At 46.1% G+C, this 26,671-nt stretch overlaps 1 protein-coding gene across 3 annotated transcripts in view; it reads right to left on the bottom strand.

The window, feature by feature from the left end:
* The window catches only part of TMC4 (transmembrane channel like 4), a 1,453,434-nt gene that overhangs the window by 569,889 nt on the left and 856,874 nt on the right, over positions 1-26,671 (bottom strand). For all 3 annotated transcript variants that reach the window (XM_073602282.1, XM_073602283.1, XM_073602285.1), the window contains exon 10: positions 17,185-17,308. In XM_073602282.1, coding sequence (XP_073458383.1) covers positions 17,185-17,308 — 124 coding nt within the window. The remainder of the gene's footprint in view (positions 1-17,184; positions 17,309-26,671) is intronic.

The following is a 26,671-nucleotide window of genomic DNA, read 5'->3' as shown; positions in this document are numbered from 1 at the left end:
ATCCTCCTCACAGTGTTCAGCTAAAGCTACAAGTTAGTGTAGTGCGTCCTCTGAACAATGTTCAGCTAAAGCTACAAGTTTGTGTAGTGCGACCTCTGCACAGTGTTCAGCTAAAGCTACAAGTTAGTGTAGTACGTCCTCCTCACAGTGTTCAGCTAAAGCTACAAGTTAGTGCGGTGCGTCCTTCTCACGGTGTTCAGTTAAAGCTACAAGTTAGTGTAGTGCGTCCTCCTCACAGTGTTCAGCTAAAGCTGCAAGTTAATGTAGTGCACAGTGTTCAGCTAAAGCTACAAGTTAGTGTAGTGCATCCTCCTCACAGTGTTCAGCTAAAGCTACAAGTTAGTGTAGTGCACAGTGTTCAGCTAAAGCTTCAAGTTAGTGTAGTGCGTCCTCCTCACAGTGTTCAGCTAAAGCTACAAGTTAGTGCAGTGTGTCCTCCTCACAGTGTTCAGCTAAAGCTACAAGTTAGTGTAGTGCGACCTCTGCACAGTGTTCAGCTAAAGCTACAAGTTAGTGTAGTGCGTCCTCCTCACAGTGTTCAGCTAAAGCTACAAGTTAGTGTAGTGCATCCTCTGAACAGTGTTCAACTAAAGCTGCAAGTTAATGTAGTGCACAGTGTTCAGCTAAAGCTACAAGTTAGTGTAGTGCATCCTCTGAACAGTGTTCAGCTAAAGCTACAAGTTAGTGTAGTGCATGCTCTGAACAGTGTTCAGCTAAAGCTACAAGTTAGTGTAGTGCACAGTGTTCAGCTAAAGCTTCAAATTAGTGTAGTGCGTCCTCCTCACAGTGTTCAGCTAAAGCTACAAGTTAGTGTAGTGCGTCCTCCTCACAGTGTTCAGCTAAAGGCTACAAGTTAGTGTAGTGCGTCCTCCTCACAGTGTTCAGCTAAAGCTACAAGTTAGTGTAGTGCGACCTCTGCACAGTGTTCAGCTAAAGCTACAAGTTAGTGTAGTGCGTCCTCTGCACAGTGTTCAGCTAAAGCTACCTGTAGAAGGTTGGTGGTGTTTTCCTGATCCTATCACTACCGCAGGCAGCTACATTATTTACAAGTTAGTGTAGTGCGACCTCTGCACAGTGTTCAGCTAAAGCTACAATTTAGTGTAGTGCGTCCTCTGAACAGTGTTCAGCTAAAGCTACAAGTTAGTGTAGTGCACAGTATTCAGCTAAAGCTACAAGTTAGTGTAGTGCGTCCTCCTTACAGTGTTCAGCTAAAGCTACAAGTTAGTGTAGTGCATCCTCTGAACAGTGTTCAGCTAAAGCTACAAGTTAGTGTAGTGCGACCTCTGCACAGTGTTCAGCTAAAGCTACAAATTAGTGTAGTGCACAGTATTCAGCTAAAGCTACAAGTTAGTGTAGTGCGTCCTCCTTACAGTGTTTAGCTAAAGCTACAAGTTAGTGTAGTGCGTCCTCTCAACAGTGTTAAGCTAAAGCTACAAGTTAGTGTAGTGCGACCTCTGCACAGTGTTCAGCTAAATCTACAAGTTAGTGTAGTGCGACCTCTGCACAGTGTTCAGCTAAAGCTACCTGTAAGAGGTTGGTGGTGTTTTCCTGATCCTATCACTACCGCAGGCAGCTACATTATTTTAACTTTAGTGTAGTGCGTCCTCTTCACAGTGTTCAGCTAAAGCTGCACGTTAGTGTAGTGCGTCCTCTGAACAGTGTTCGGCTAAAGCTACAAGTTAGTGTAGTGCACAGTGTTCAGCTAAAACTACAAGTTAGTGTAGTGCGTCCTCCTCACAGTGTTCAGCTAAAGCTACAAGTTAGTGTAGTGCATCCTCCTCACAGTGCTCAGCTAAAGCTACAAGTTAGTGTAGTGCGACCTCTGCACAGTGTTCAGCTAAAGCTACAAGTTAGTATAGTGCGTCCTCTGAACAGTGTTCAGCTAAAGCTACAAGTTAGTGTAGTGCGACCTCTGCACAGTGTTCAGCTAAAGCTACCTGTAGAAGGTTGGTGGTGTTTTCCTGATCCTACAACAGAGGGGGGAATGTATATCTCCATATACTGGGACTTTAAATGAAGCGCACAAGGAAAGGGGGGTAGTGCGCCTCCATCCCTAATTATAAATTCAAAAAATAATAAAAGAGTATGGGACTTTAAATGAGGCAGGTTCAAACACAAATTTGAGAGTAAAAATAAATACTTTTAATGTACATGAGTATCAAGTTGCGTAACGTTATATATAACAAAAAATTGCTCAGTGCATATGCAGACATCTTGGGAAGTAAATTGCATACATATAAACAGAGTGTAAAACATAATTGCCATAACAAGGGGACAATAATACATATTTCATGAGTATAACTTGTAATATACAGTAAAATTCATAAAAATCTTGGTGGAAATGTGAGGGGTTACATCCTCAACAGCTCGACGCGTTTCGTCAGTTAGCCGACTCATCAGGAGTGGATATTGAATATCTGTAAATAATGGAGATGTTCTAAATCAAAAAATGGGGCCCATGATATGGAAAGTATTATATGTAAAAAGATATATATATTATTTACAGATATTCAATATCCGCTCCTGATGAGTCGGCTAACCGACGAAACGCGTCGAGCTGTTGAGGATGTAACCCCTCACATTTCCACCAAGATTTTTATGAATTTTACTCTCAAATTTGTGTTTGAACCTGCCTCATTTAAAGTCCCATACTCTTTTATTATTTTTTGAATTTATAATTAGGGATGGAGGCGCACTACCCCCCTTTCCTTGTGCGCTTCATTTAAAGTCCCAGTATATGGAGATATACATTCCCCCCTCTGTTGTATGTTGAAACCGGGATGGAGGCAGAGTTAGCTACCCCTTTTATACTCATATATCTACCCGAAGGTTTGATGGGACCTTATAATCCCCAACCTCTGGATGTTATGTACTATTTTTTATGCACTTGCGATACGTGGGGTTTTAGATATTTCCCCCCCTTTTTTGTACCGACTTATGCTCCACAGTTTTTTCATCCCTAGTGGATATTGTTCATCGTGCCTGCTTTGCTTTGGTTGCTTTTGTCTTCCATTTCCCGGGAGCTGCGATTCGCATCAGGCGCCGCCCCTTGCCGCCCTTGCTATTCACGGGTGTCATGGGGACGGCTAGCCTCGTGCGTATCGACGCCACGCATTCCGCACCAGTGACGTCCTTAGTTGGCGCCGTCTGGTTTTGCGGTTTCTCCATCTGGCTGATATATTGGCGGGATTAGGTCTGGCGCCATTGGCGGGCAGACGCTTCCCGCCCGTCATCACGCTTGCGTGACGTTGGTATTGTCTGCCCTATTTGACCGGCTCACCTGGGAGTCCCCATTTACAACTGACCAGATGACCGGCTTGCACTGTTTGATTTACTGCACACGTACAACCTATACCTGGTACTACAGGGTAATTCTATATGTCACGGCTTGTTTATATTCTACTTTTTCACCTTTTTTTCACTCTACACTTGTATCATTGTCTCATGAACATCACCTAATAGGTTTCTTCTCTGTAAGCACGCTTCCAGTGTTTGCTTACTTATTCTTTCAGAATTCTCACTGGTCCCTTTCACATCCCACCTTTATCTCTGCTTTGCACACTATCCAGCAGGTATATCACTACCTACACCCCATCCTGCACTTTTGTCACCCTATTTTTACCTTTTTTCCTCCATGTATCTCTATTTTCTCTGTGCTTGACAGTGCTGCCGGGTGTATCATATACAATATTTTTAATTATCTTACAGATTTACTGGCCACTATTGGCACAATACCCAATATACTACATTTGTTCCCTGGTTGGGGACGTTTTCAGTGTGGGCCTGTTACTTATGGGCGGACTTCTATACCTCAGCTCCCGGGGGGGCTTGATATGGTGACCACTGCACACCGGGATTATTCGGAGTTCAGTGTTCCAATGGGATGTAAGTTTGTGGATTTGACCATCTCTATGCTCTATATATATCTTTTTACATATAATACTTTCCATATCATGGGCCCCATTTTTTGATTTAGAACATCTCCATTATTTACAGATATTCAATATCCGCTCCTGATGAGTCGGCTAACCGACGAAACGCGTCGAGCTGTTGAGGATGTAACCCCTCACATTTCCACCAAGATTTTTATGAATTTTACTGTATATTACAAGTTATACTCATGAAATATGTATTATTGTCCCCTTGTTATGGCAATTATGTTTTACACTCTGTTTATATGTATGCAATTTACTTCCCAAGATGTCTGCATATGCACTGAGCAATTTTTTGTTATATATAACGTTACGCAACTTGATACTCATGTACATTAAAAGTATTTATTTTTACTCTCAAATTTGTGTTTGAACCTGCCTCATTTAAAGTCCCATACTCTTTTATTATTTTTTGTTTTCCTGATCCTATCACTACTGCAGGCAGCTACATTATTTACAAGTTAATGTAGTGCGACCTCTGCACAGTGTTCAGCTAAAGCTACAAGTTAGTGTAGTGTGTCCTCTGAACAGTGTTCAGCTAAAGCTACAAGTTAGTGTAGTGCACAGTATTCAGCTAAAGCTACAAGATAGTGTAGTGCGACCTCTGCACAGTGTTCAGTTAAAGCTACAAGTTAGTGTAGTGCGTCCTCTGAACAGTGTTCAGCTAAAGCTACAAGTTAGTGTAGTGCGACCTCTGCACAGTGTTCAGCTAAAGCTAATTGTAGAAGGTTGGTGGTGTTTTCCTGATCCTATCACTACCGCAGGCAGCTACATTATTTACACGTTAGTGTAGTGCGTCCTCTTCACAGTGTTCAGCTAAAGCTATCTGTAGAAGGTTGGTGGTGTTTTCCTGATCCCATCACTACCGCAGGCAGCTACATTATTTACACGTTAGTGTAGTGCGACCTCTGCACAGTGTTCAGCTAAAGCTACCTGTAGAAGGTTGGTGGTGTTTTCCTGATCCCATCACTACCACAGGCAGCTACATTATTTACACGTTAGTGTAGTGCGACCTCTGCACAGTGTTCAGGTAAAGCTACCTGTAGAAGGTTGGTGGTGTTTTCCTGATCCTATCACTACCGCAGGCAGCTACATTATTTACACGTTAGTGTAGTGCGTCCTCTTCACAGTGTTCAGCTAAAGCTACCTGTAGAAGGCTGGTGGTGTTTTCCTGATCCCATCACTACCACAGGCAGCTACATTATTTACACGTTAGTGTAGTGCGACCTCTGCACAGTGTTCAGGTAAAGCTACCTGTAGAAGGTTGGTGGTGTTTTCCTGATCCTATCACTACCGCAGGCAGCTACATTATTTTAACGTTAGTGTAGTGTGTCCTCTTCACAGTGTTCAGCTAAAGCTATCTCTAGAAGGTTGGTGGTGTTTTCCTGATCCTATCACTACCGCAGGCAGATACATTATTTACACGTTAGTGTAGTGCAACCTCTGCACAGTGTTCAGCTAAAGCTACCTGTAGAAGGTTGGTGATGTTTTCCTGATCCTATCACTACTGCAGGCAGCTACATTATTTTAATGTTGGTGTAGTGCGTCCTCTGCACAGTGTTCATCTAAAGCTACCTGTAGAAGATTGGTGGTGTTCTCATACTACAGGCATGCAGTTGATTTTGCTAGCTGCAGTATCAGTATATATATATATATATATATATATATATATATATATATATATATATATATATATATCCCAGCTTAGTGCAGCTACATCTTACTGCAGGCCATTAGTATGTCTGGAAGGCCAACAAGGAGAGTCAGACAGTCACAAGCCAATAAATGAGGGCAAGCAGGCTCTGTGTCTAGAGGCAACAGTGCTGGTTGTGGAGACGGTGCATCCTCATCAGCACGCGGCTGTGGGACGTGCTTTGCCTATTTTTTGGCAGCTGGCCGTGTTGAGCCGCAACATGCGGAAGACTTGGTCGAGTGGATGACCAAGCCGTCCTCATCCTCCTCATCCTCTTTCACCCATGCTCAGGGTACTTTGTCTGGCAAAGCAGCTGCCAACGTGGCCTCTTCCCTCGGCTCAATGGCATCAGTGACTCCTTCCCTAGCCCCACCATGTCCTCCTGAGGAGTCCCTCGAGCTGTTTGACCACAGTGTTGGGTATATGCTCCAGGAGGACGCCCAGCGTTTAGAAGGCTCTATAGATGATACTGAGCTAGAGGAAGGCAGTAACATGAGCACGGACAGAGGGGGTGCCCAAGAAGGACAGCAATCTGGCAGTCATGCTCCCCCTGCTGCAGCATACTGCCAGGTTTGCTCCAGTGTAGAGGAGGGAGGGGATGATGAGGTCACTGACTCAGGGTGCCTGATAGGAGAGGGGAGGATGAGGAGGAGGCACATCACCAACGAGGCAGGATGCCCTCCAGGGGCCAGCCTAAGGGCGGCACACTGACTGCATCAGACCGCAAAGCTCCTTCTGCGCGTTATTCCAAAAGTTCTTTGGTGTGGGCCTTTTTTGAGACGAGTGCATCAGATCGCACCACTGCTATTTGCAATATATGTCTCAAACGTATCTCACGTGGCCAAAACATCTCCTGCTTGGGCACCACATGCTTGACCAGACATATGTTGACCTGCCATGCAGTTCGTTGGCAAGCGTATCTAAAAGACCCACACCAAAGAACAAAGAGGATCTCTCCTTGCTCCTCATCAGCTGAGATCTCCAACCCAACTATACCTTCAGTCCTCTCTGAGACCTGCACTGAGAGGAATGCAGGTGTAGAATTAGGTGTGTCACAGCCAAGTACTTGTGGGCAATCTGCTTTCGGTACACCGACGTCAGATTGTACCAGGCAAATTTCCCTGCCCCAGCTGCTGCACCGCCGAAAGAAATTCACTCCCAGCCATCCACATGCCCAGCGGTTGAATGCTAGCTTGGCAAAATTGCTAGCACTTCAACTGCTACCTTTTCAGTTGGTAGACTCTGCCCCCTTCTGTGAGTTTGTGGAATGTGCGGTTCCTCAGTGGCAGGTACCCAAATGCCACTTTTTCTCACAGAAGGCGATTCTACCGGCATGTGGAAGGCAATGTCCATGCCTCGCTGGACAGGGCGGTCAGTGGTAAGGTGCATATTACCGCTAAATAATGTTCCAGCAGGCATGGACAGGGACTTTACCTAAGTTTCACGGCGCATTGGGTGACTCTGCTGGCAGCTGTGAAGGATGCAGGACAAGGTGCAGTAGTGTTGGAGGTTGTTCCACCACCACGCCCCAAAAATGCCACTACTAATGATTCTGACACACCTCTCTCCTCCACCCTCTCCTCCTCTTCTTCTTCCTCCATGGCCTCTTCCTGTGCTTTGTCCTCAGAACCAGCGGTGCTCCGTAGGGGCACAAGTATGCAGGCCAAAAGATGCCATGCGGTGCTTGAGCTGGTGTGCTTGGGGGACAGGAGCCACACTGGGACAGAGGTTCTGTCAGCTCTGCAGGGGCAGGTTCAGAGGTGGTTGACGCCACGCCAACTTAAGGCAGGAATGGTGGTTTGCGACAATGGCACCAACCTCCTCTCTGCCCTCCGACAGGGACAAAAGACCCATGTGCCCTGTTTGGCTCACGTCCTTAACTTGGTGGTGCAGCGGTTCTTGGGCGGGTACCCGGGCTTACAGGATGTCCTGAGGCAGGCCAGGAAAGTCTGTGTGCATTTCCGCCGGTCATATAATGCCAGTGCTCGGCTGGCAGACCTCCAAAAGGAATTTAACCTGCTCAAGAAACGCCTAATCTGTGACATGCCCACCAAGTGGAACTCAACGTTGGCCATGCTGCAGCGGCTGCACACGCAGCAGAGGGCCATCAATGAGTACCTGTGCGACTATGGCACCAGGACACGGTCAGGGGAGCTTGTTTTTTTTCCCCACGCCAGTGGGCCATGATCAGGGATGCATGCACTGTCCTGTCACAATTTGAGGAGGCCGCGAGGATGGTGAGCAGTGACAGTGCATGCATCAGTGACACTGTCCCCCTTGTCCACCTGTTGGAGCACATGCTGCGTGGAATAATGGACAGGGCACTTGAGGCAGAACAGAGGCAGGAAGAGGAGGACTTCCTTAGGTCTCACGGCCCCTTTATGCAGACAGTGTTCCTGCATGCCCGCCAATCACACAGGAAGAGGAGGAGGAGGAGGATTGTGTCAGTATGGAGGTGGAGCCTGGCACTCAGCATCAGCAGCAGTCTTTAAGGGATCATTTACAGTCTCAAGAAACACATGGACTTGTACGTGGCTGGGAGGAGGTGGCTGCAGGTCATGTCGTCCTTAGTGACCCAGAGGACTTCGGAACGAATGCCTCAGCAAACCTATGCTGCATGGCCTCCCTGATCCTGCAAAGCCTGCGGAAGGATCCTCGTATTCGTGGTATCAAGGAGAAGAAACAATACTGGCTGGCAACCCTCTTTGATCCACGTTACAAGGGTAAGGTTGCGGACCTTATCTTGCCGTCGCAGAGGGAGCAGAGGATGAAACATCTTCGGGAGGCCTTGCAGAAAGGTCTGTGCAACGTGTTCCCAGAGACTGGGAGGTTACAAACTCCTGTTTCTGGACAACATGTTGCTGAGGCTTTGGTCAGTCAAAGAAGGAGCGGTGGAGAAGGTGGCCAACTGACCGATGCGTTCAGACAATTTTTTAGTCCGCAGCCCCAAGGTATGATCGGTTCCAGCAACCATCGCCAGCGTCTGTTTTACATGGTGCAGGAATACCTAGGGGCAAGATCTGACTTGAACACCTTTCCCACCGAAAATCCTCTGGGTTACTGGGACTTGAGGATGGATCACTGGCCAGAGCTTGCACAGTATGCAATTGAGCTACTGGTCTGTCCTGCATTCAGCGTTCTTTTGGAATGCACATTCAGTGCTGCTGGAGGCTTTGTAACCAATCACAGGGTGCGTCTGTCCACCGACTTGGTCGATCGACTGACCTTCATAAAAATGAATCAGTCTTGGATCACCACCAACTACCAAGCACCTGATGCTGATGTAACCGAATACATTTTTTTGAAATGTCAGATCTCTTCAAAGACTGCCTATGCTGATGCTGAGTGACTATCCTGTTATACTGAGTAATTATCCTCTTCCTCCTCAATGATCATGATGATAGCTTGTAAGAACATTTTTGGTTCTGGGTGCCGCCAGTCCCGCTACCAGTGCCTAAGGCCCAATTTTTCAGCCCCTGTTTAACAGGGGCATGTAATTACAATTTTCCATGCAATTCTTTGGAGCAGGGCTAGTTCCTGCGCTCCAACTACAGCATCTGTGAGGGGTTCCAGTGTTGTGGCACCAGCACCAGTGCCTAAGGCCCAATTTTTCAGCCCCTGTTCAACAGGAACATGTAATTAGAATTCTTGATCTAATATTTCACAGCAGGGCCCGTTTCTACGCCCCCCAAGAGTGTCTGTGAGGACTTACAGTGTTGTGGCACCAGCACCACCACCACCACCAAAGGCCCAATTTTTCTGCCCCTGTTCAACAGGGGCATGTAATTACAATTCTTGATCTAATATTTCACAGTAGGGCCCTGTGAGGGCTTACAGTGTTGTGGCCACAACAACACCTAAGGCCCAAATTTCTGCTGAGTATATAGGGCAGGCCCCTACTTTCAAACATCCAACTTACAAACGACTCCTACTTGCAAACGGAAGGAGACAACAGGAAGTGAGATGGGAAGGGAAATTCTCTCCTGTAAGAGTAAAAACTTTTCTCCTTTCCACTGATGCTTTATCACCAATCCTTGTTTCACAAAAAAACCCAAATTTTCAAAAAACATTTGTCATTGGGACAAAAGGTGAGGTGAAATCTTCCGAAGAGGAGCACAGACAGCAAAACAAATGTCCCAGGGGTGATAACCCTTCCCTATGTTTTCCAAAAAGCTTAAAATAGATTTTTTGGCTGGAGCTAAACACGTTAAAAATGTACCAGTTCAAAATTACAAACAGATTCTACTTAACAACAAACCTACAGTCCCTGTCTTGTTTGCACCGCCTGTATACTGTTGTTCAGAGTATATAGGGCCTGGGGGCCCCACACCCTTCCTTTTTTAATTTGGGTGCGGGGTTCCCCTTAATATCCATACAAGACCCAAAGGGCCTGGTAATGGACTGGGGGGTACCCATGCCGTTTGTCTCACTGATTTTCATCCATATTGCCAGGACCCGACATTACATTAAATCTGCAAGCAGTTTTAAATGACTTTTTTTCCTTTAAAAATGACATTTTGTGCAGTGACTGTTCTAAGCACGGGAAACACATGCCACTTTACAGGCATACTATAGACACCCCCCCAGGTATGATATTTAAAGGAATATTTCACTTTTTTTTTTTTACTTTAAGCATCATTAAAATCACTGCTCCCGAAAAAACGGACGTTTTTAAAAGGTTTTTTTTGCATTGATACATGTCCCCTGGGGTAGGACCCAGGTCCCCAAACCCTATTTAGGACAATACCATGCAAATTAGCCTTCAAAATGAGCACTTTTGATTTCGAACGTTCGAGTCCCATAGACGTCAATGGGGTTCTAACGTTCGTGTGAATTTTCGGTCCGTTGGCAGGTTCTGGTGCGAACCGAACTGGGGGGTGTTCGGCTCATCCCTAATTGTCACCTACTACGCCCGTCTTGGTTGGAGGTGCATAAATTAACCTTTCAGCTTACTCTGGTGGATCTGGGGATCATCCCCATTAGATACCTCCTACGTTTTATACGTTACAAAAGAAACAAATACTCCTGCGCACAGGTGTGTTGGCTAGATGATCCAAACGATCAAATTGGATATTAGCTTTCGTCCCTGCTGCCCTCCAAGATAGGGATATCCTAGTAGTAGACAAGAATACAAAGAAAAGAGGGCGCACCAGCCTAGTGCATTATCTTAAGGTACATTTATTCAGAAAACATAATGCAAACTACTCACAAAAGTGGGAGACATTAACGCTTAAAAGGTTTTTGACATATGGCAGTCTGTCTACTGATTGCAGTCTCTGGGTCCTAGAGAGCAGCCATATGAACCGCTGCTGGCTGACGCGTTTCAAAGGGATTCCTTCTTCATCAGAGCCTCTTTTGTGAGTAGTTTTCATTATGTTTTCTGAATAAATGTACCTTAAGATAATGCACTAGGCTGGTGCGCCCTCTTTTCTTTGTATTTTTGTGTTACACGTTACCCCTGAAATGCTACAAATCTTCATTTACAGCCCAACTTTGCACTCTAGGCTAAGCATGTGTCCTGGCATTATGGAAATCAACTACCCCCCCCCAAAGACCTGGATGGGATTCACCATATTCAATATAGTCTATAAGATTTAGTAGCTTTAACCCTCTATGATTTAGAAGGGAAATTTCGTTCTACCTTGCTGCCCTGGACAGAAATTACCTGTTCACCCCCTCTACAAAGCCCTGATACCCAGACTCCCCCATCCTGACCTAACATTGCCATCACACAAGTGATCTGAACAGGTATCAGGGCCTCTGGTTGGCCAATGGCCATACCTTTGGGCCCAGAAGGGGGGAAATGCCCTGAGTCCACTAACCCTATCCTCCTCGCTTCCCCTCACTGTCTTGTCTTTGATCCCACCATTCTTCCTGTTCTTCTTCCTCCCCACTACTTTATCCCTTAACCTTTCAAATTTGCATTTATGTCCATGTTGGTCTACTGGTTTACAATTCCTTCTACATGAATATATATACTGGAGTAATCAGCCAGTATTACTTATATAAGTTTAAACATGTCATGTTTTGATATGTATGGCCTCTTCTCTATGTATGTAGGCAGCGCTTATATTGGGTGATCCCTGCTCACTGCTACGTAGTATGTCTTTTTTTTATTTGTGCCTCAAATTATGGTTTTTCATACGTAGGGGCACCTGACATGCATGTTTCTGTATGTTTTTGCATGTACATGGAGCTAGGGGGAGGGCATAAAGCATTTTTTGTACCTTTTCATTTTATGACCCTATGTGCTTAATTAGCTTTTTCTCCAGCCACAGCAGCTGAGAAATGACAGCTGTGAACCCAGTAGAGATGAAATACATCCGAGTCTCTTCACCAAAGGGGAGATCAGTGAATGCTGATCTTTAGGGATGAGCTTCGAGTTTGAGTCGAACTCATGTTCGACTCGAACATCGGCTGTTAGCCAGTTCGCCGAACAGCGAACAATTTGGGGTGTTCGTGGCAAATTCGAAAGCCGCGGAACACCCTTTAAAAGTCTATGGGAGAAATCAAAAGTGCTAATTTTAAAGGCTTATATGCATGGTATTGTCAGAAAAAGTGTTTGGGGACCTGGGTCCTGCCCCAGGGGACATGGACCAATGCAAAAAAAAGTTTAAAAACGGCCGTTTTTTCGGGAGCAGTGATTTTAATAATTCTTAAAGTGAAACAATAAAAGTGTAATATTCCTTTAAATTTCATACCTGGGGGTGTCTATAGTATGCCTGCCTGTAAAGGGGCGCATGTTTCCCATGTTTAGAACAGTCTGACAGCAAAATGACATTTCAAAGGAAAAAAAGTCATTTAATTACTTTAACTACTCGCGGCTATAATGAATTGCCGGTCCGACAATACACATAAAAGTTCATTGATAAAAACAGCATGGGAATTCCCCACAGGGGAACCCCAAACCAAAATTTTAAAAAAATGAAGTGGGGGTCCCCCTAAATTCCATACCAGGCCCTTCAGGTCTGGTATGGATATTAAGGGGAACCCCGGCCAAAATGAAAAAAAAATGGTGTGGGGTCCCCCACAAAATCTATACCAGACCCTTCAGGTCTGGTATGGATTTTAAGGGGAATCCCGTGCCCAAATTAAAAAAAAAATGGCGTGGGGTCCCCCCAAAAATCCATACCAGACCATTAATCCGAGCACGCAACCTGGCAGGCCGCAGGAAAAGAGGGGGGACGAGAGAGTGCCTCCCCCCTCCTGAACCGTACCAGGCCACATGCCCTCAACATTGGGAAGGTGCTTTGGGGTAGCCCCATAAAACACCTTGTCCCCATGTTGATGGGGACAAGGGCCTCATCCCCGCAACCCTTGCTCGGTGGTTGTGGGGGTCTGTGGGCGGGGGGCTTATCGGAATCTGGAAGCCCCCTTTAACAAGGGAACCCCCAGATCCCGGCCCTCCCCCCTGTGTGAAATGGTAAGGGGCTACAAAAGTACCCCTACTGTCAGGGACACATCATTGGCCGTCGGGCGAACATGCGTGCGCGCAGGTGCACGAGGGGCCTTCCCAGGGCAGTTCTGCTGAAATCTCCACCAGGGGGCGCCGGAGCGCTCCCACGCGTGCGTGTGCGCGCCCGTTCACGCTAGCGCTGTTTGTCACCAAGGGCCCTTTAAAAGACTGTCAGATACTTCCATCAGGTGCTGTTCGTCTGCAGCTCTGCACCCGAGTTCCTGTATCCTTCCTGTTGTTGTATTGCTAGTGACCCGGCTCCGTCTGACCATTCTCCTGTCTCCAATCCGACCCAGCCTGCCTGACCTCGCTTATATCTTGTGACCCATTGCCAAACTCCTGCCTGCCTGCCTGACTATTCTTGGATTATCCCTCCTGCCATATACTTGCCTGATCTCCTGCCAAACGGACTGTCTGACTCTGCTTTGCCTGTGTCCTGTGACGCTGCTTCCAGCCTGCTCTGCCAAGCTCCAGGTTCTGCTGCTGCCAAATCATCCACCTGTCTGCCTACTGATCCGCTTCAGCCTACCTGCATCCGCAGCTCAGCCATCCCGGAGGGACGTCTTCCCAGTTCCAGTGTTTGCTACCGCAGGAACCTGCATCAGGCCCTCCTACCCACTGTGCTCAAGAGACCACTGTTCCCACTTCCAGTGGCTCCTGAACCAGCATTTAAGAGAGGTCTCCTTCTACCAGTCGGGCTCAACTACCAGGTACCTAACAGTACGAACAGCCATGACTGAGCCCCCAGGAGAGACCTCTCCCATCAAGGAGATCTGTACGCACCTAGCGGCACTCACCCAGGCAGTAAAGACTTTACAAGACAGCTACAACAGACTGGAGGGTCAAGTGCTGAACCTTAGTGGTCCTGGAGGTGTGGCCTCTGCCTCCGCAGCTGCTCCAGCACAGGCTGCTGCACCACCCTCTGTGGTCATGCTCCCACCTGGACCAAGGGTCCCCATCCCTGAGAGGTTTTCTGGTGACCGAACCAAGTTTCTGGCCTTCCGCAGCGCCTGTCAACTTTACTTCACCTTACAGCCACGGACTTTTTCCTTGGAGGCTACTAAAGTGGGATTTGTCATATCCCTTCTTCAAGGGGAACCCCAGATCTGGGCCCACCGCCTGCTTGAAACCAACTCTGTACAGATCCAGTCTTTGTCCGCCTTTTTTGAAGCCATGGCCCAGTTGTACGAGGACCCTCACCGGAATGCCACCGCTGAGGCAGCTTTGTTCGCGCTCCAGCAAGGCTGCAGGCCAGCTGAGGACTATGTTACGGACTTCCGACGCTGGAGCGTGGACACTCAATGGAACAATGCAGCTTTACGTCATCAGTTCCGCATTGGGTTATCTGAAAGTCTAAAGGATGAGCTTGCTCGGGTAGGGATGCCCGATACCCTTGAAGAACTCATCGCTCTTACCATCCAGATTGACCGACGCCTTCGTGAGCGCCGGTCTGAACGCTCTTCCCAGCAAACGCGCCCTATGTGGATGACTGCAAAAGTTCCGGTTCCTGCCTCCCGGTATATACCTCCTGCCTGCCCAAGTCCAGCCACCCAAACACCTGATGCTCCCAAGCCAATGCAACTGGGACTTATGCGCTCTACTTTGCCCCCAGAAGAACGGGCGCGCAGGCGCCAGCTAAACCTCTGTCTCTACTGTGGTGGGTCGGGCCACTACGTGAACAACTGTCCAGTCAAGACTCGTAAGTGTTTTCCTTCTACTCCGGCCAGTTTATCCGCCTTAACCGCCAATGCAACTCAACTTGCTCTCCCTCTCTCATTACAGCTCCAGGGAAGAACAATCCGGGTCAACGCCATTATTGATTCCGGGGCATGTAGCTGCTTTATTGACTCTGCTTTCGCTACTCAACAAAATCTTCCCCTAAAAGACAAGACACACAGACTCTCAGTTTTTCTGTCCATCCCGGAGGGACGTCTTCCCAGTTCCAGTGTTTGCTACTGCAGGAACCTGCATCAGGCCCTCCTACCCACTGTGCTCAAGAGACCACTGTTCCCACTTCCAGTGGCTCCTGAACCAGCGTTTAAGAGAGGTCTCCTTCTACCAGTCGGGCTCAACTACCAGGTACCTAACACCTACCATTTCACAAAAAAACTGTCAAATATGTTAAAAATGACAAGAGACAGTTTTTGACAATTCCTTTATTTAAATGCTTCTTCTTTCTTCTATCTTCTATCTTCCTTTGGTTTCTTCCTCCATCTTCTTCTTCTTCTGGTTCTTCCTCCGGTGGTCTCGTCCAGCATCTTCCTCCATGGCGTCTTCTTCCCTTCTTCTCCTCGGGTCGCTCCGCATCCATGATGGCATGGAGGGAGGCTCCCGCTGTGTGATGCTTCTCCTCTTCTGACGGTTCTTAAATAACGGGGGGGTGGGGCCACCCGGTGACCCCCTCTGACGCACGGGGACTTGACGGGGACTTCCCTGTGGCATTCCCTGTGATGTCAGAGGGGGCGGGGTCACCTGTTACGTAGCCCCGCCCCTTCTGATGCCACAGGGAATGCCACAGGGAAGTCCCCGGCAAGTCCCCGTGTGTCAGAGGGGGCGGGGTCACCGGGTGACCCCGCCCCCCATTATTGAAGAACCGTCAGAAGAGGAGAAGCATCACACAGTGGGAGCCTCCCTTGGATCATCATGGATGTGGAGCGGCCCGAGGAGAAGGGAAGAAGACGCCGCGGAGGAAGAACCAGAAGAACCAGAAGAAGAAGAAGATGGAGGAAGAAACCAAAGGAAGATAGAAGAAAGAAGAAGCATTTAAATAAAGGAATTGTCAAAAACTGTCTCTTGTCATTTTTAACATTTTTGAAAGTTTTTTTGTGAAATGGTACCCCCATACCATTTCACACAGGGGGAAGGGCCGGGATCTGGGGGTCCCCTTGTTAAAGGGGGCTTCCAGATTCCGATAAGCCCCCCACCCGCAGACCCCCACAACCACCGGGCAAGGGTTGTGGGGATGAGGCCCTTGTCCCCATTAACATGGGGACAAGGTGTTTTCGGGTGCTACCCCAAAGCACCCTCCCAATGTTGAGGGCATGTGGCCTGGTACGGTTCAGGAGGGGGGAGGCGCTCTCTCATCCCCCCTCTTTTTCTGCGGCCTGCCAGGTTGTGTGCTCGGATAAGGGTCTGGTATGGATTTTTGGGGGGACCCCACGTCATTTTTTTAAAAAATTTTGGCATGGGGTTCCCCTTTAAATCCATACCAGACCTGAAGGGTCTGGTATAGATTTTGTGGGGGACCCCACACCATTTTTTTTTCATTTTGGCCTGGGTTCCCCTTAATATCCATACCAGACCTGAAGGGCCTGGTATGGAATTTGGGGGGACCCCCCCACGTCATTTTTTTTTTTTTTTAATTTTGGTTCAGGGTTCCCCTGTGGGGAATTCCCATGCCGTTTTTATCAATGAACTTTTATGTGTATTGTCGGACCGGCAATTCATTAATAGCCGCAAGTAGTTTTAAATTACTGTTTTTCCTTTGAAATGTCATTTTGCTGTCAGACTCTTGTAAACACGGGAAACATGTGCCCCTTTACAGGCATACTATAGACACCCCCCACTTATGAAATTTAAAGGAATATTACACTTTTATTGTTTCACTTTAAGCATTATTAAAATCACTGCTCCCGAAAAAACTTCTGTTTTTAAAACTTTTTTTTGCATTGATCCATGTCCCCTGGGGCAGGACCCAGGTCCCCAAACACTTTTTATGACAATAACTTTTGATTATTCATGTTCGTGTCCCATAGACTTTAACGGTGTTCGCATGTTCGAACAAATTTTTTGCCTGTTCGCAAGTTCTGGTGCGAACCAAACAGGGGGGTGTTTGGCTCATCCCTACTGATCTTCCTACACTCCACCTTTCCCCACCCACAGATGAGACAATGACACTTATCTCTGCACTGCATTGCTGTAAGATGTAGAACAGTAAGAACATAAGCTGTTGCTAAACATGCAGAGTACAGAGTTCATTACCAAAAGGATGTGTGTTTTGAAGAAAACAAGGCCTATTCAAGAGTGTAATCATTTCTGATTGGCATTAGCTGGATGTAGCTTTTTATTGAACACTTGTATAATAAATGTTTACTTAGTCTTACATGGTTCTCTTCATAATTATATCCACATTTGCATTTTTCTCTCTCCTTAACTCCATTACAGGTGATATTGTCCCAAAGAGAATACAGCAGCATTCCCAGACTTGCAAGTCGAAGAAACACACACCTGTAAAGAGAGAATTGCAAAGACATTTTACCTAAGTTTTATTCTTTGTCCTGCTCATTTGAAGGAAAATACTAGTGTAGTTAAAGGTTTAAATAAAATATGTAATTGTTATAGAAATCATTGTGCAAAATGATGTTGGATTTCCTTTTTTTCCATTTAAAAACTAAGTAACTTATGGCTTTCTATAGCTGGTAAAATTCTTTTTTAGGTCCTAAGCAGTATTCGGTTAATGGGCAACATTTTACAGAATTTTAACCCCATTGTAATTGGCTTACTGCCTCTTTCAAAAGTCTGCACAAAGGTTGAAGTCAAATTATAGGTAGGTCAAAATATTGGTAGCATGTTGCCTAGAAAACAGAATGCACAGCAAAGAACGAGTAGTGTTATCTTTGGTAAGATACAATTACAAAGTGCTGCTCTTGCAAAGCATTATTCCCCAATGTCCCTCCATTCAAAGAACAGCCCTTCTTTTGGACCCAAATCCCTTTGTGCCTCTTTCTTCTATATCTGTCCTTCTTTAAGCACTCTTGTACATCTGGGTGTGTATATATTAATGTATTATTTAAAGTACCACCTCTGTAAATACTATTGTATTGACTAGCAATAAAGCTGGCAATAGATGGATCAAAATTTAATCACTTCAGTAGGGACCCCAACACCTTTCCCATTGCTGAAGGCTATAAACGTCTATATGAGAGAGAAAATTACTGGATCTACACCCTAGATAGTTTATCGTCTGGAAGCCCCAATGAAGGCATTGAAATGAATATCCTATTAAAATCCTATCTGTGGTTTACATTGGGTCCATGGAATAATGAAATATAGCCCCCCACCCTTTTTTATTATTGATGAAGCATATTCTAAAAATCTTTTAGATTAGTTATTTCATTTTTTGGATTAATTTATTATAAATAATAACATAATTTGAATATAATCACTATATTATATTTTTAGTCCTATTCACTTTATTCAAAATCCTTAATAAATAATATAAATATCATTTCACTATATCCATTATACACATTATTATTAAACTATACCTTTAATTCTTGTATATATATATGTATGCATTATATGTATATACATACGGTATATATATTTTAACATCCCTCCAATGTATTATTTTTGTATCTTCTCTTAATTCAAATAATCAAGCAAATTATTTATAAATGATTTATATTGTATAGATTAGTATTTGAGCATGTATACATATATGTAATATCACATCTAAATTTTTTTTATTATGTTTTTTTAAATAGATACACTATTGTCATATGACTCTACTGGACGCTTCTTGTAAGTATGGTAGCTTAATTTAAATTATTAGATAGTATAGATAGCCCTTTGTTTCTGTTACTGTTTACTGTTGTCATACATTGGTTCCCATGGTTACCGGTCACGCAAGCCACGCAATACTTCCGCCTATTCAAACCTAATCAAAGATGGCCCCAGTAGAGCCTGAGGAAGGAGAACCCATGCTCGGAATGCGTGCACTGCCCGCTGACTCTGTACCCGGAAGTGATGTCAGCATCGAGAGTCCACGTGCACCACTGATCCCCTACACTGCTGTCCTTAAGCGCTGGGAGCCAACAGTGCGGCTAGATTATGGTCTAATCACGGATTATTACCATCAGCAAGGGAGAATGAGCAACACTCTGGGACAGTGCGGATGATTGACATATACAATACTGGATACTATCGCTTGTTTGTGAGTGCTTTCATGTTTACTCTTACTTATTAAATCGTTTACCTGCTACACTTAGAAGGCGCTGCTTTCTGTCTGTTTTTATATTTACAAAGTGTTGCTCTTGTAAAGCATTATTCCCCAATGTCCCTCCATTCAAAGAACAGCCCTTTTTTTTATACCCAAATCCATTTTGTGTGTATATATTAATGTATTATTTAAAATACCACTTCTGTAAACACTATTGTCTTGACTAGCAATAAAGCTGGCAATAGATGGATCGAAATTTAGTCACTTCAGCAGGGACCAACCAAATTTCAATCCATGCATGGCTGCCCCTGTTCAACCGAAGTCAGTCTTTATTTAGCAGCTGCAGCCACTGATCAGTGTATTCTGACAGTGAAGAATCCCGCTGTTATAATACAATGTCCTGGCTGGGGGGATTCCTCCATACACCTCATTTGTGTGGATAGAGGAATCCCGTTTGTTTTTTTTTATTTATTCAACCCGTTGCCTGAACGAAAAGAAAAATCATCTATGGCCAACTTAAGAGCTCCAGGACAAGTGACTGTTATAGTTGGTAAGAAATGTTTACAACAGTCAGTATGTATTCATGGTTTATTCCTTTTTAGGGAAAAAAAGTTATTACTGTAACTGCTTAAACATTGCTGATAATGCTGCAGTTTGCCCCAACATCTGTCACTGTCCATTCCCCTGGTAAACCAGGAAATAGGATAATCGTGTAGCTTACTTTGAAGTAGCAATGTTGCTCATAAAACTGGTGAGGTATTTGTTATAATCTTTACCTTTTGTTAGAAAAGTGATTTTTGAGCAGCTATTTTGTAGACTCTGACAGCCTTAGGTGTCTTTAACCACTCCAGCCCCGGAAGATTTGGCTTCTCAATGACCAGCTAATTTTTAGCGATATGGCACTGCATCGCTTTAACTGACAATTGTGTGGTCCTGCAACGTTGTACTTAAACAAAATTTGACGTCCTTTTTTTCCCACAAATAGAGCTTTCTTTTGGTGGTATTTGAAAACCTCTGCGGGAAGTACTGAGGTGAGAGAAAGAGAGAGAGACAGATTTTACACACAGCACTAGAGAGAGAGTGCTGACAGGAGATAGAGGAGAGGAGATTGCTTAAAGAGAGGGAGATACCAAGGCTCAAAAAAAGTCCTTTGCTGGGACACAGTGGCACTTAACAGTGAGGAGAGGAGGAGTGTGTGAGGGGAAGGAACTGAGGTGCCAGAGTGAGGAGAGAGGCACACACTGACATCATGGACTGTGTGCTCCAACAGAGGGGGATAAAGCCACAATTCTCTGGAGACTACCGAGAGAGTTACCATGAGGAGAGGAGATAGAGGACAGGCATGGTGAGGTAACGGGACTGTGTGGTGGAACTCCACCTAAGAGAGAGAGAGAGCCACACTGTCTACCAGCATCTGAGAGAGAGAGACACACTTTTCCTGAGACTGAGGAGAGGACAGCAGAGAGGAGCCAGGAACAGTGACACCCACACGGATCGCCACAGTTAAGCCCAGGGACCCTGCTCAGCAATCCAGTGCCGCCCAGCAAAGACGACCCATACCGTTTCAAGGATCACAAGACCAATCTGTCCGGTTGGCCGTGTCCCATCACCCTGCCAGCTCAGCTACCAGCCATCCTGATCGGCCGACATGAGGTGATCCGGTGCCTTACAACATCACTAGGAGCCTGAACCAGTACCTGGGATAATTGTGTCATCACACAGAGAACTGGTGAGCGGGTGCAAACCCAACATCCTTTTTAACACAGTACAGACACTGCATGCAGACACCTATTCCCCTTTCTACTGTCAGAGGATGCTTGTTTGGAGCTGCCACTTTTAGCCATTCTGTTCTTACAAACCACCACCTGATGGGATTTCCTAGAGGATTACTGTCTCACTTTGCTTGATTAAACCTACTCTCTTCACAAAGGGCCCCAAAGTTTGCTAGCAAGAGACACTAGTACTCTTCCGCTCAGGACTTGTAACGTTACAGAACTGTGCTTACTGTACCTGTTAACCCATTTCTTCTTTTTTTTTCTTTTTCAGTGAAGAGAGTTCCGAGGAATGGCTGCAGCCAGCCATGAAAGCCTTAGATGTGTGAGACATCCCTGAGGCTCAGAAAAAGAAAAGAATCAACAAGACTTTAGGGGGGCCAACCTCAGAAGCTATTCACAACCTGAAACTTAGCAAACAGGACTGTACTGCTCACGACTACTTAGATATCTTGCAAGATGTGTTTGGGAGAACAGAAAAGGCCTCCGACCTTGTGTACCAGTTTGAGCATTCCTACCAAAATGAGGGGGAGAAACTGTCTGAATACATGTGGCGTCTTGACAAGATAATGCACCAGATACTGCTAAAGAAAGGTATAGATCCCAGGTCAGTTGACAGGGTTCTGGCACAACAGGTTTTAAGGGGGCTCAGCCCTTAGATCCTATTATGATCCAGTTGAAAACTCGAATAGATGGTGGAATTTTGAAGTACTCTGAATTAATGCAGACGGTGCGAGAAGAAGAAGCTCTGTTGGAGAGAAAAAAAGAAACCCGAAGCCAGAATTTGTCACTGAGGTCAGAGTGATTAGTGCAACTAGTGATGACACAGAGATAGAGCTCTTGAAATCCCAGGTGTTGCAAACGATAGAGATGATGATGCTGCTAGCAGCCAGGATCACCCCACAGCTAACGAGAATGTCTCAGAGCCCAAGCAGGCTTCAAACCCTAAAGTCATTTCTGCAGAGAAGCCTATGAGTCAAGTAGTCTGTCATAATTGCGGAGGAGTGGGTCATTACCGACACAACTGCACAAATCTGCTAAAATATGTCTGCTGGTTTCCGAGAAGCCATCAGGAAACCTCAGAGGGCCCTGGTGTAGAAGCCAAACGGGTGCCCACCTACAGAAGTTGGCTCAAAAGGCAAAGACCCAGGGAAGCCTAAACTGTCGCAGAGCATCCTCATGCTGTTTCTGAATGACCAGACAATCCGCTCCCATCTACCTCAAGTGCCCGGTCGCGTAGAGTTGGTGCATACCAGCCCTTTGGAGCCCCACAGAGACGCCAGCAAAAACCGAAGCCCATCAAATACAGATGACAGGACAAACCATTTGATTAGCTGTTGTATGCCCTCGCTCATCAAGGGGCCAACAAAGGTTCTCTGGTAATAGGAACAAACACTGACCTTGTCAGAAGGCTGCTCACTCCTCTTGTATTGAAGTCTGACACCCCAACCAAAGGCATACCCCCTATGCTGAGACAAGTGTATCAGCACCTAATCGAAGAACAGAGAGCCCCAGATGAAGGAGTGGGGAAGATTTGGCGATTAGACAGAAGTGAGAAGATACTAAACCTGGAGATGTGGTGTGTCTACAAGCTTCAGTCAAGCTCAATTGGGAACAACCGGGCCCCTTTGTTGTCCTTGAAGCTGACCGCCAGGGAGAGGACATGGGAGTGGAGGTAATTGCAGATGTCATATCAATTAGGGCTCTGCAACTGAGTCGTGGGAAGGATCCTGTGAGCATCTGGAATGCTAATGCTGTTAGGACAAGTAAATCCAGCCACCCCAGTCTCACCATCTGATTTGGGGAAGGAACAGAAGGACGGAATCTCCATAGAACAGTTTTAACCACAAAACACCACACTATCACCTGAGTGGAAATAAAATGTCAAAGCCCAGCTCCTGAGATAGCAGAATATGTTCTTGAAAGATGAGTTTGATGTGGGGTGTGCAAAAAGTTTTGAGCACCGGATTCGCCTTCAGGAAAACAAGCCATTCAGGGAAAGAGTCAGACAGATCCCTTTGGGGAACCTAGAAGATTTACATGAGTAGCTGGCAGAATTGAAGAGCTCAGGCATCATCAGGGAGTCTAGGAGCCCTTATGCCTCCCCCATAGTGGTGGCCCGGAAGAAAAATGGGTCCCTGAGGCTGTGCATCGATTATTGGACGCTCAACAGGAGGACCATCCCTGATCAGTACACCACTCCAAGGATAGAAGATGCCCTGCAGAGCCTATCGGGGGTGAAGTGGTTCAGCGTGCTGGACTTGAAGAGTGGGTACTATCAAAACCCCATGCATCCTAATGATAGGGAAAAAACAGCTTTTATCACCCCAGTAGGGTTCTTCGAGTTTGATAGGATGCCTCAAGGTCTGATCGATGCCCCAGCAAAGTTTCAGAGACTGATGGAGAAGACAGTAGGGGACTTGAACCTAATCAAAGTGTTGGTGTATCTGGACGATATCATAGTCTTTGGCAAAACTCTCGAAGAACATGAAGAGCATCTGGAGAAGGTTCTGAGGAGACTCCATGATGAGGGATTGAAGCTGTCCCTGGAAAAATGTCAGTTTTACCAGCCTTCAATTAATTACCTCGGCCATGTTGTCTCCGCTGAAGGAATAGCTACTGACCCCCAGAAGCTGGAAGCTGTCACCACTTGACCAACGCCTACCAATCCCACGAATGAGCTTAGGTCATTTCTGGGATTTTGCTCATACTACAGGAGATTAGTTGAGGGGTCTGCTAGAATAGCTCGCCCCTTAATGAGTTACTGAAGAACGAGGATGAGAATGACGACCCAGACCTAACAAACTCGGTCAAACAACATGGAGGGCCCAGGAAGCCTCGGTACAATGGACTGACCAGTGTGAGCAAGCCTTTCAGCAGCTGATGTGGAGTCTAACAACTGCTCCTGTCCTGGGCTATGCCAATCCAGCCAAGCCATATGAGCTGCATGTTGATGCGAGTCGAGATGGGTGGGCGGGGTACTGTATCAGGAGCATACGGTGTATACAGAGGAAGACTTTGCCCCACAGAGCTGCCCCAATGGGTCATCTTCAAAGTCAAGGACCACTGGAATTAGTGTGTATTGACTTTCTGAGTCTGGGGCCTGACTCGAGTGGACAGGGAAATGTTCTGGTGGTGACTGACCACTTCACCCGGTATGCCCAGGCATTCCCAATTCCCAAGGACCAGCAAGCATCTACAGTGGACACAATTCTGGTAGAGACATTCTGTGTCCAATACGGCCTACCTCAGCGTATTCACTCTGACCAGGGGAGAGACTTTGAGGGTAGACTCATTAAAAGACTATTAGACCTGTTAGGTGTTCAGAAGTCTGAAAAGAAACAGCATTGGAGCAGGCACATTGCAGATATTTTAACCGCCTATAATAGCACTGAAAATGATTTCACGGGCTATTCACCATATAAGCTGATGTTCGGTAGGGAAGCTCGACTGCTGGTGGACTTAGCATTTGGCACCTCTTTAGATCATACCTCAATGGTGTCACACAGAGGATATGTGGGCTGCCTGAGGAAGAGTCTGAAGACAGCATATGAGAAAGCCCAGGCTGCCTCAGACACCCGGGGCCAGCAAAACAAGCAAAACTTTGACCTAAAGGTAAGAGTACATGATTTGCAGCCTGGTGACAGAGTGTTACTGAAGAACTTGGTAGTCCCTGGGAAACACAAACTGGCTGATCATAAAAGTCGCAGCCCTACATCATCTGCAAGCAGTTGCCAGGACTGCCAGTATACCAGATTCACCCAGAAGGAATCAAAGGCCCACTAAAGACCTGGCACCGGAATCATCTGCTACTATATCAGAAGTAGTTAGTATACCTCATCAACCAAATCAACAGCCTACTCAAACCATCTCTCAGGAATCGCCTCCAGTAACCAGGTCCCAATACTTGCAACCAAACATGGATGCAGAAGACAGTGAGGATGAAGAAATGGGCATGGATTGGCTGTAGCAGTCTACGCTGGCAGAGACTGCCACTCCCCTTTCTCCTAGAGAAGCAGATGCAGGATCCCTCGGGCCTGAGGCTACTATACCCCAAATGCCTGAGCCCAAAGAGTAGAGAGGAAAGTGAACAATTCGTCCACCAAAAAGGCTGACATACGTTATTTTAGGCGAAAGTTCTGAAGAAGCGATCCTCACAGCCTGCCTGAGAATACACAGCCTGCTGACCCTTCCCACTACAGATTTAGTGGAGGGCGACTCCAACTCACCCCCTGGCACATCTAGGTGGGCCATCCCAATATCGGTGGCTTGTGGGCAAAACAGCCTCACCTCTTATGATAAATGGTGGGAGGTTCCTCTGTCAGATTCATACGTGCATGCAAATTGTTTTCTTACATGTACTAACCTGTTTTTGCCTGCCGTTGTATTTTGAAAACATGTAACAGGTTGTGGACATTATTGTTGATAGACACTATCCTTCCTTTGGGGACCAAAGGTTCTTTGGTGAGGGGAGTATATAGCAGGCAAGTTGTAATGCAATTTCTCCCTTTGGCCACAGCCAGAGGAACAGTCAGAGAGATGCTGACTGGTCCTTCCAGAATACTGAGAGAGACAGAGCAGTAAAAAGGGGAGTTTCAGGAAGTACTGAGGTGAGAGAAAGAGAGAGAGACAGATTTTACACACAGCACTAGAGAGACAGTGCTGACAGGAGACAAAGGAGAGGAGATTGCTTAAAAGAGAGGGAGATACCAAGGCTCAAAAAAAGTCCTTTGCTGGGACACAGTGACACTTAGCAGTGAGGAGAGGAGGAGTGTGTGAGGGGATGGAACCGAGGTGCCAGAGTGAGGAGAGAGACACACTCTGACACCAGGGACTGTATGCCCCAAAAGAGGAGGAGAAAGCCACGATTCTCTGGAGACTACAGAGAGAGTTACCATGAGGAGAGGAGATAGAGGACAGGCATGGTGAGATAACGGGACTGTGTGGTGGAGCTCCACCTGAGAGAGAGAGAGTGAGAGCCACACTGTCTACCAGCATCTGAGAGAGAGACACACTTTTTCTGAGACTGAGGAGAGAGGACGGAAGAGAGGAGCCAGGAATAGTGACACCCACACGGATCGCCACTGTTCAGCCCAGGGACCCTGCTCAGCAATCCAGTGCCACCCAGCAGAGGACCCATACCGCTTCAAGGATCACAAGACCCATCCAGGTGTCTGGTTGGCCATTGTCCCATCACCCTGCCAGCTCAGCTACCAGCCATCCTGATTGGCTGACAGGAGGTGATCCGGTGCCTTACAATATCGCTAAGAGCCTGAACCAGCACCTGGGATTATCGTTGTGTCATCACACAGAGGACTGGTGAGCGGGTGCACACCCAACATCCTTTTTAACACAGTACAGACATTGCATGCAGACACCTATTCCCCTTTCTACTGTCAGAGGATGCTTGTTTGGAGCTGCCACTTTTAGCCATTCTGTTCTTACAAACCACTACCTGATGGGATTTCCTAGAGGATTACTGTCTCACTTTGCTTGATTAAACCTACTTTCTTCACAAAGGGCCCCAAAGTTTGCTAGCAGAAGACACTAGTACTCTCAGGACCTGTAACATTACAGAACGGTGCTTACTGTACCTGTTAACCCATTTCTTCTTTTTGTGTTGTTAATTTCAATTGTGTTTGTGGCCCAGAAAGAGCTGAGAAGTTGATAGACTTTCTCTCCTCCCTCTCAGTGCCTGTGCAATGGACTTATAGATTATTATGCTTTTTTTTCTATATTTATCTTTGCTAAAATATTAGAGATTGTCATTTATATTGTATTGATACTCTGCAGCAAGGTTCAACAGTGCTGTACGTTTCCAAGTATTCTTTTCGTGATAATATTTTTAACTCATTTATCATTATCAGTTGTGTCTGT

This window comes from Aquarana catesbeiana, linkage group LG10 (genome assembly GCF_042186555.1).
Source record: "Aquarana catesbeiana isolate 2022-GZ linkage group LG10, ASM4218655v1, whole genome shotgun sequence".
In the NCBI taxonomy this organism is placed as follows: domain Eukaryota; kingdom Metazoa; phylum Chordata; class Amphibia; order Anura; family Ranidae; genus Aquarana; species Aquarana catesbeiana.
This window is presented reverse-complemented; position numbering and strand designations above follow the sequence as displayed.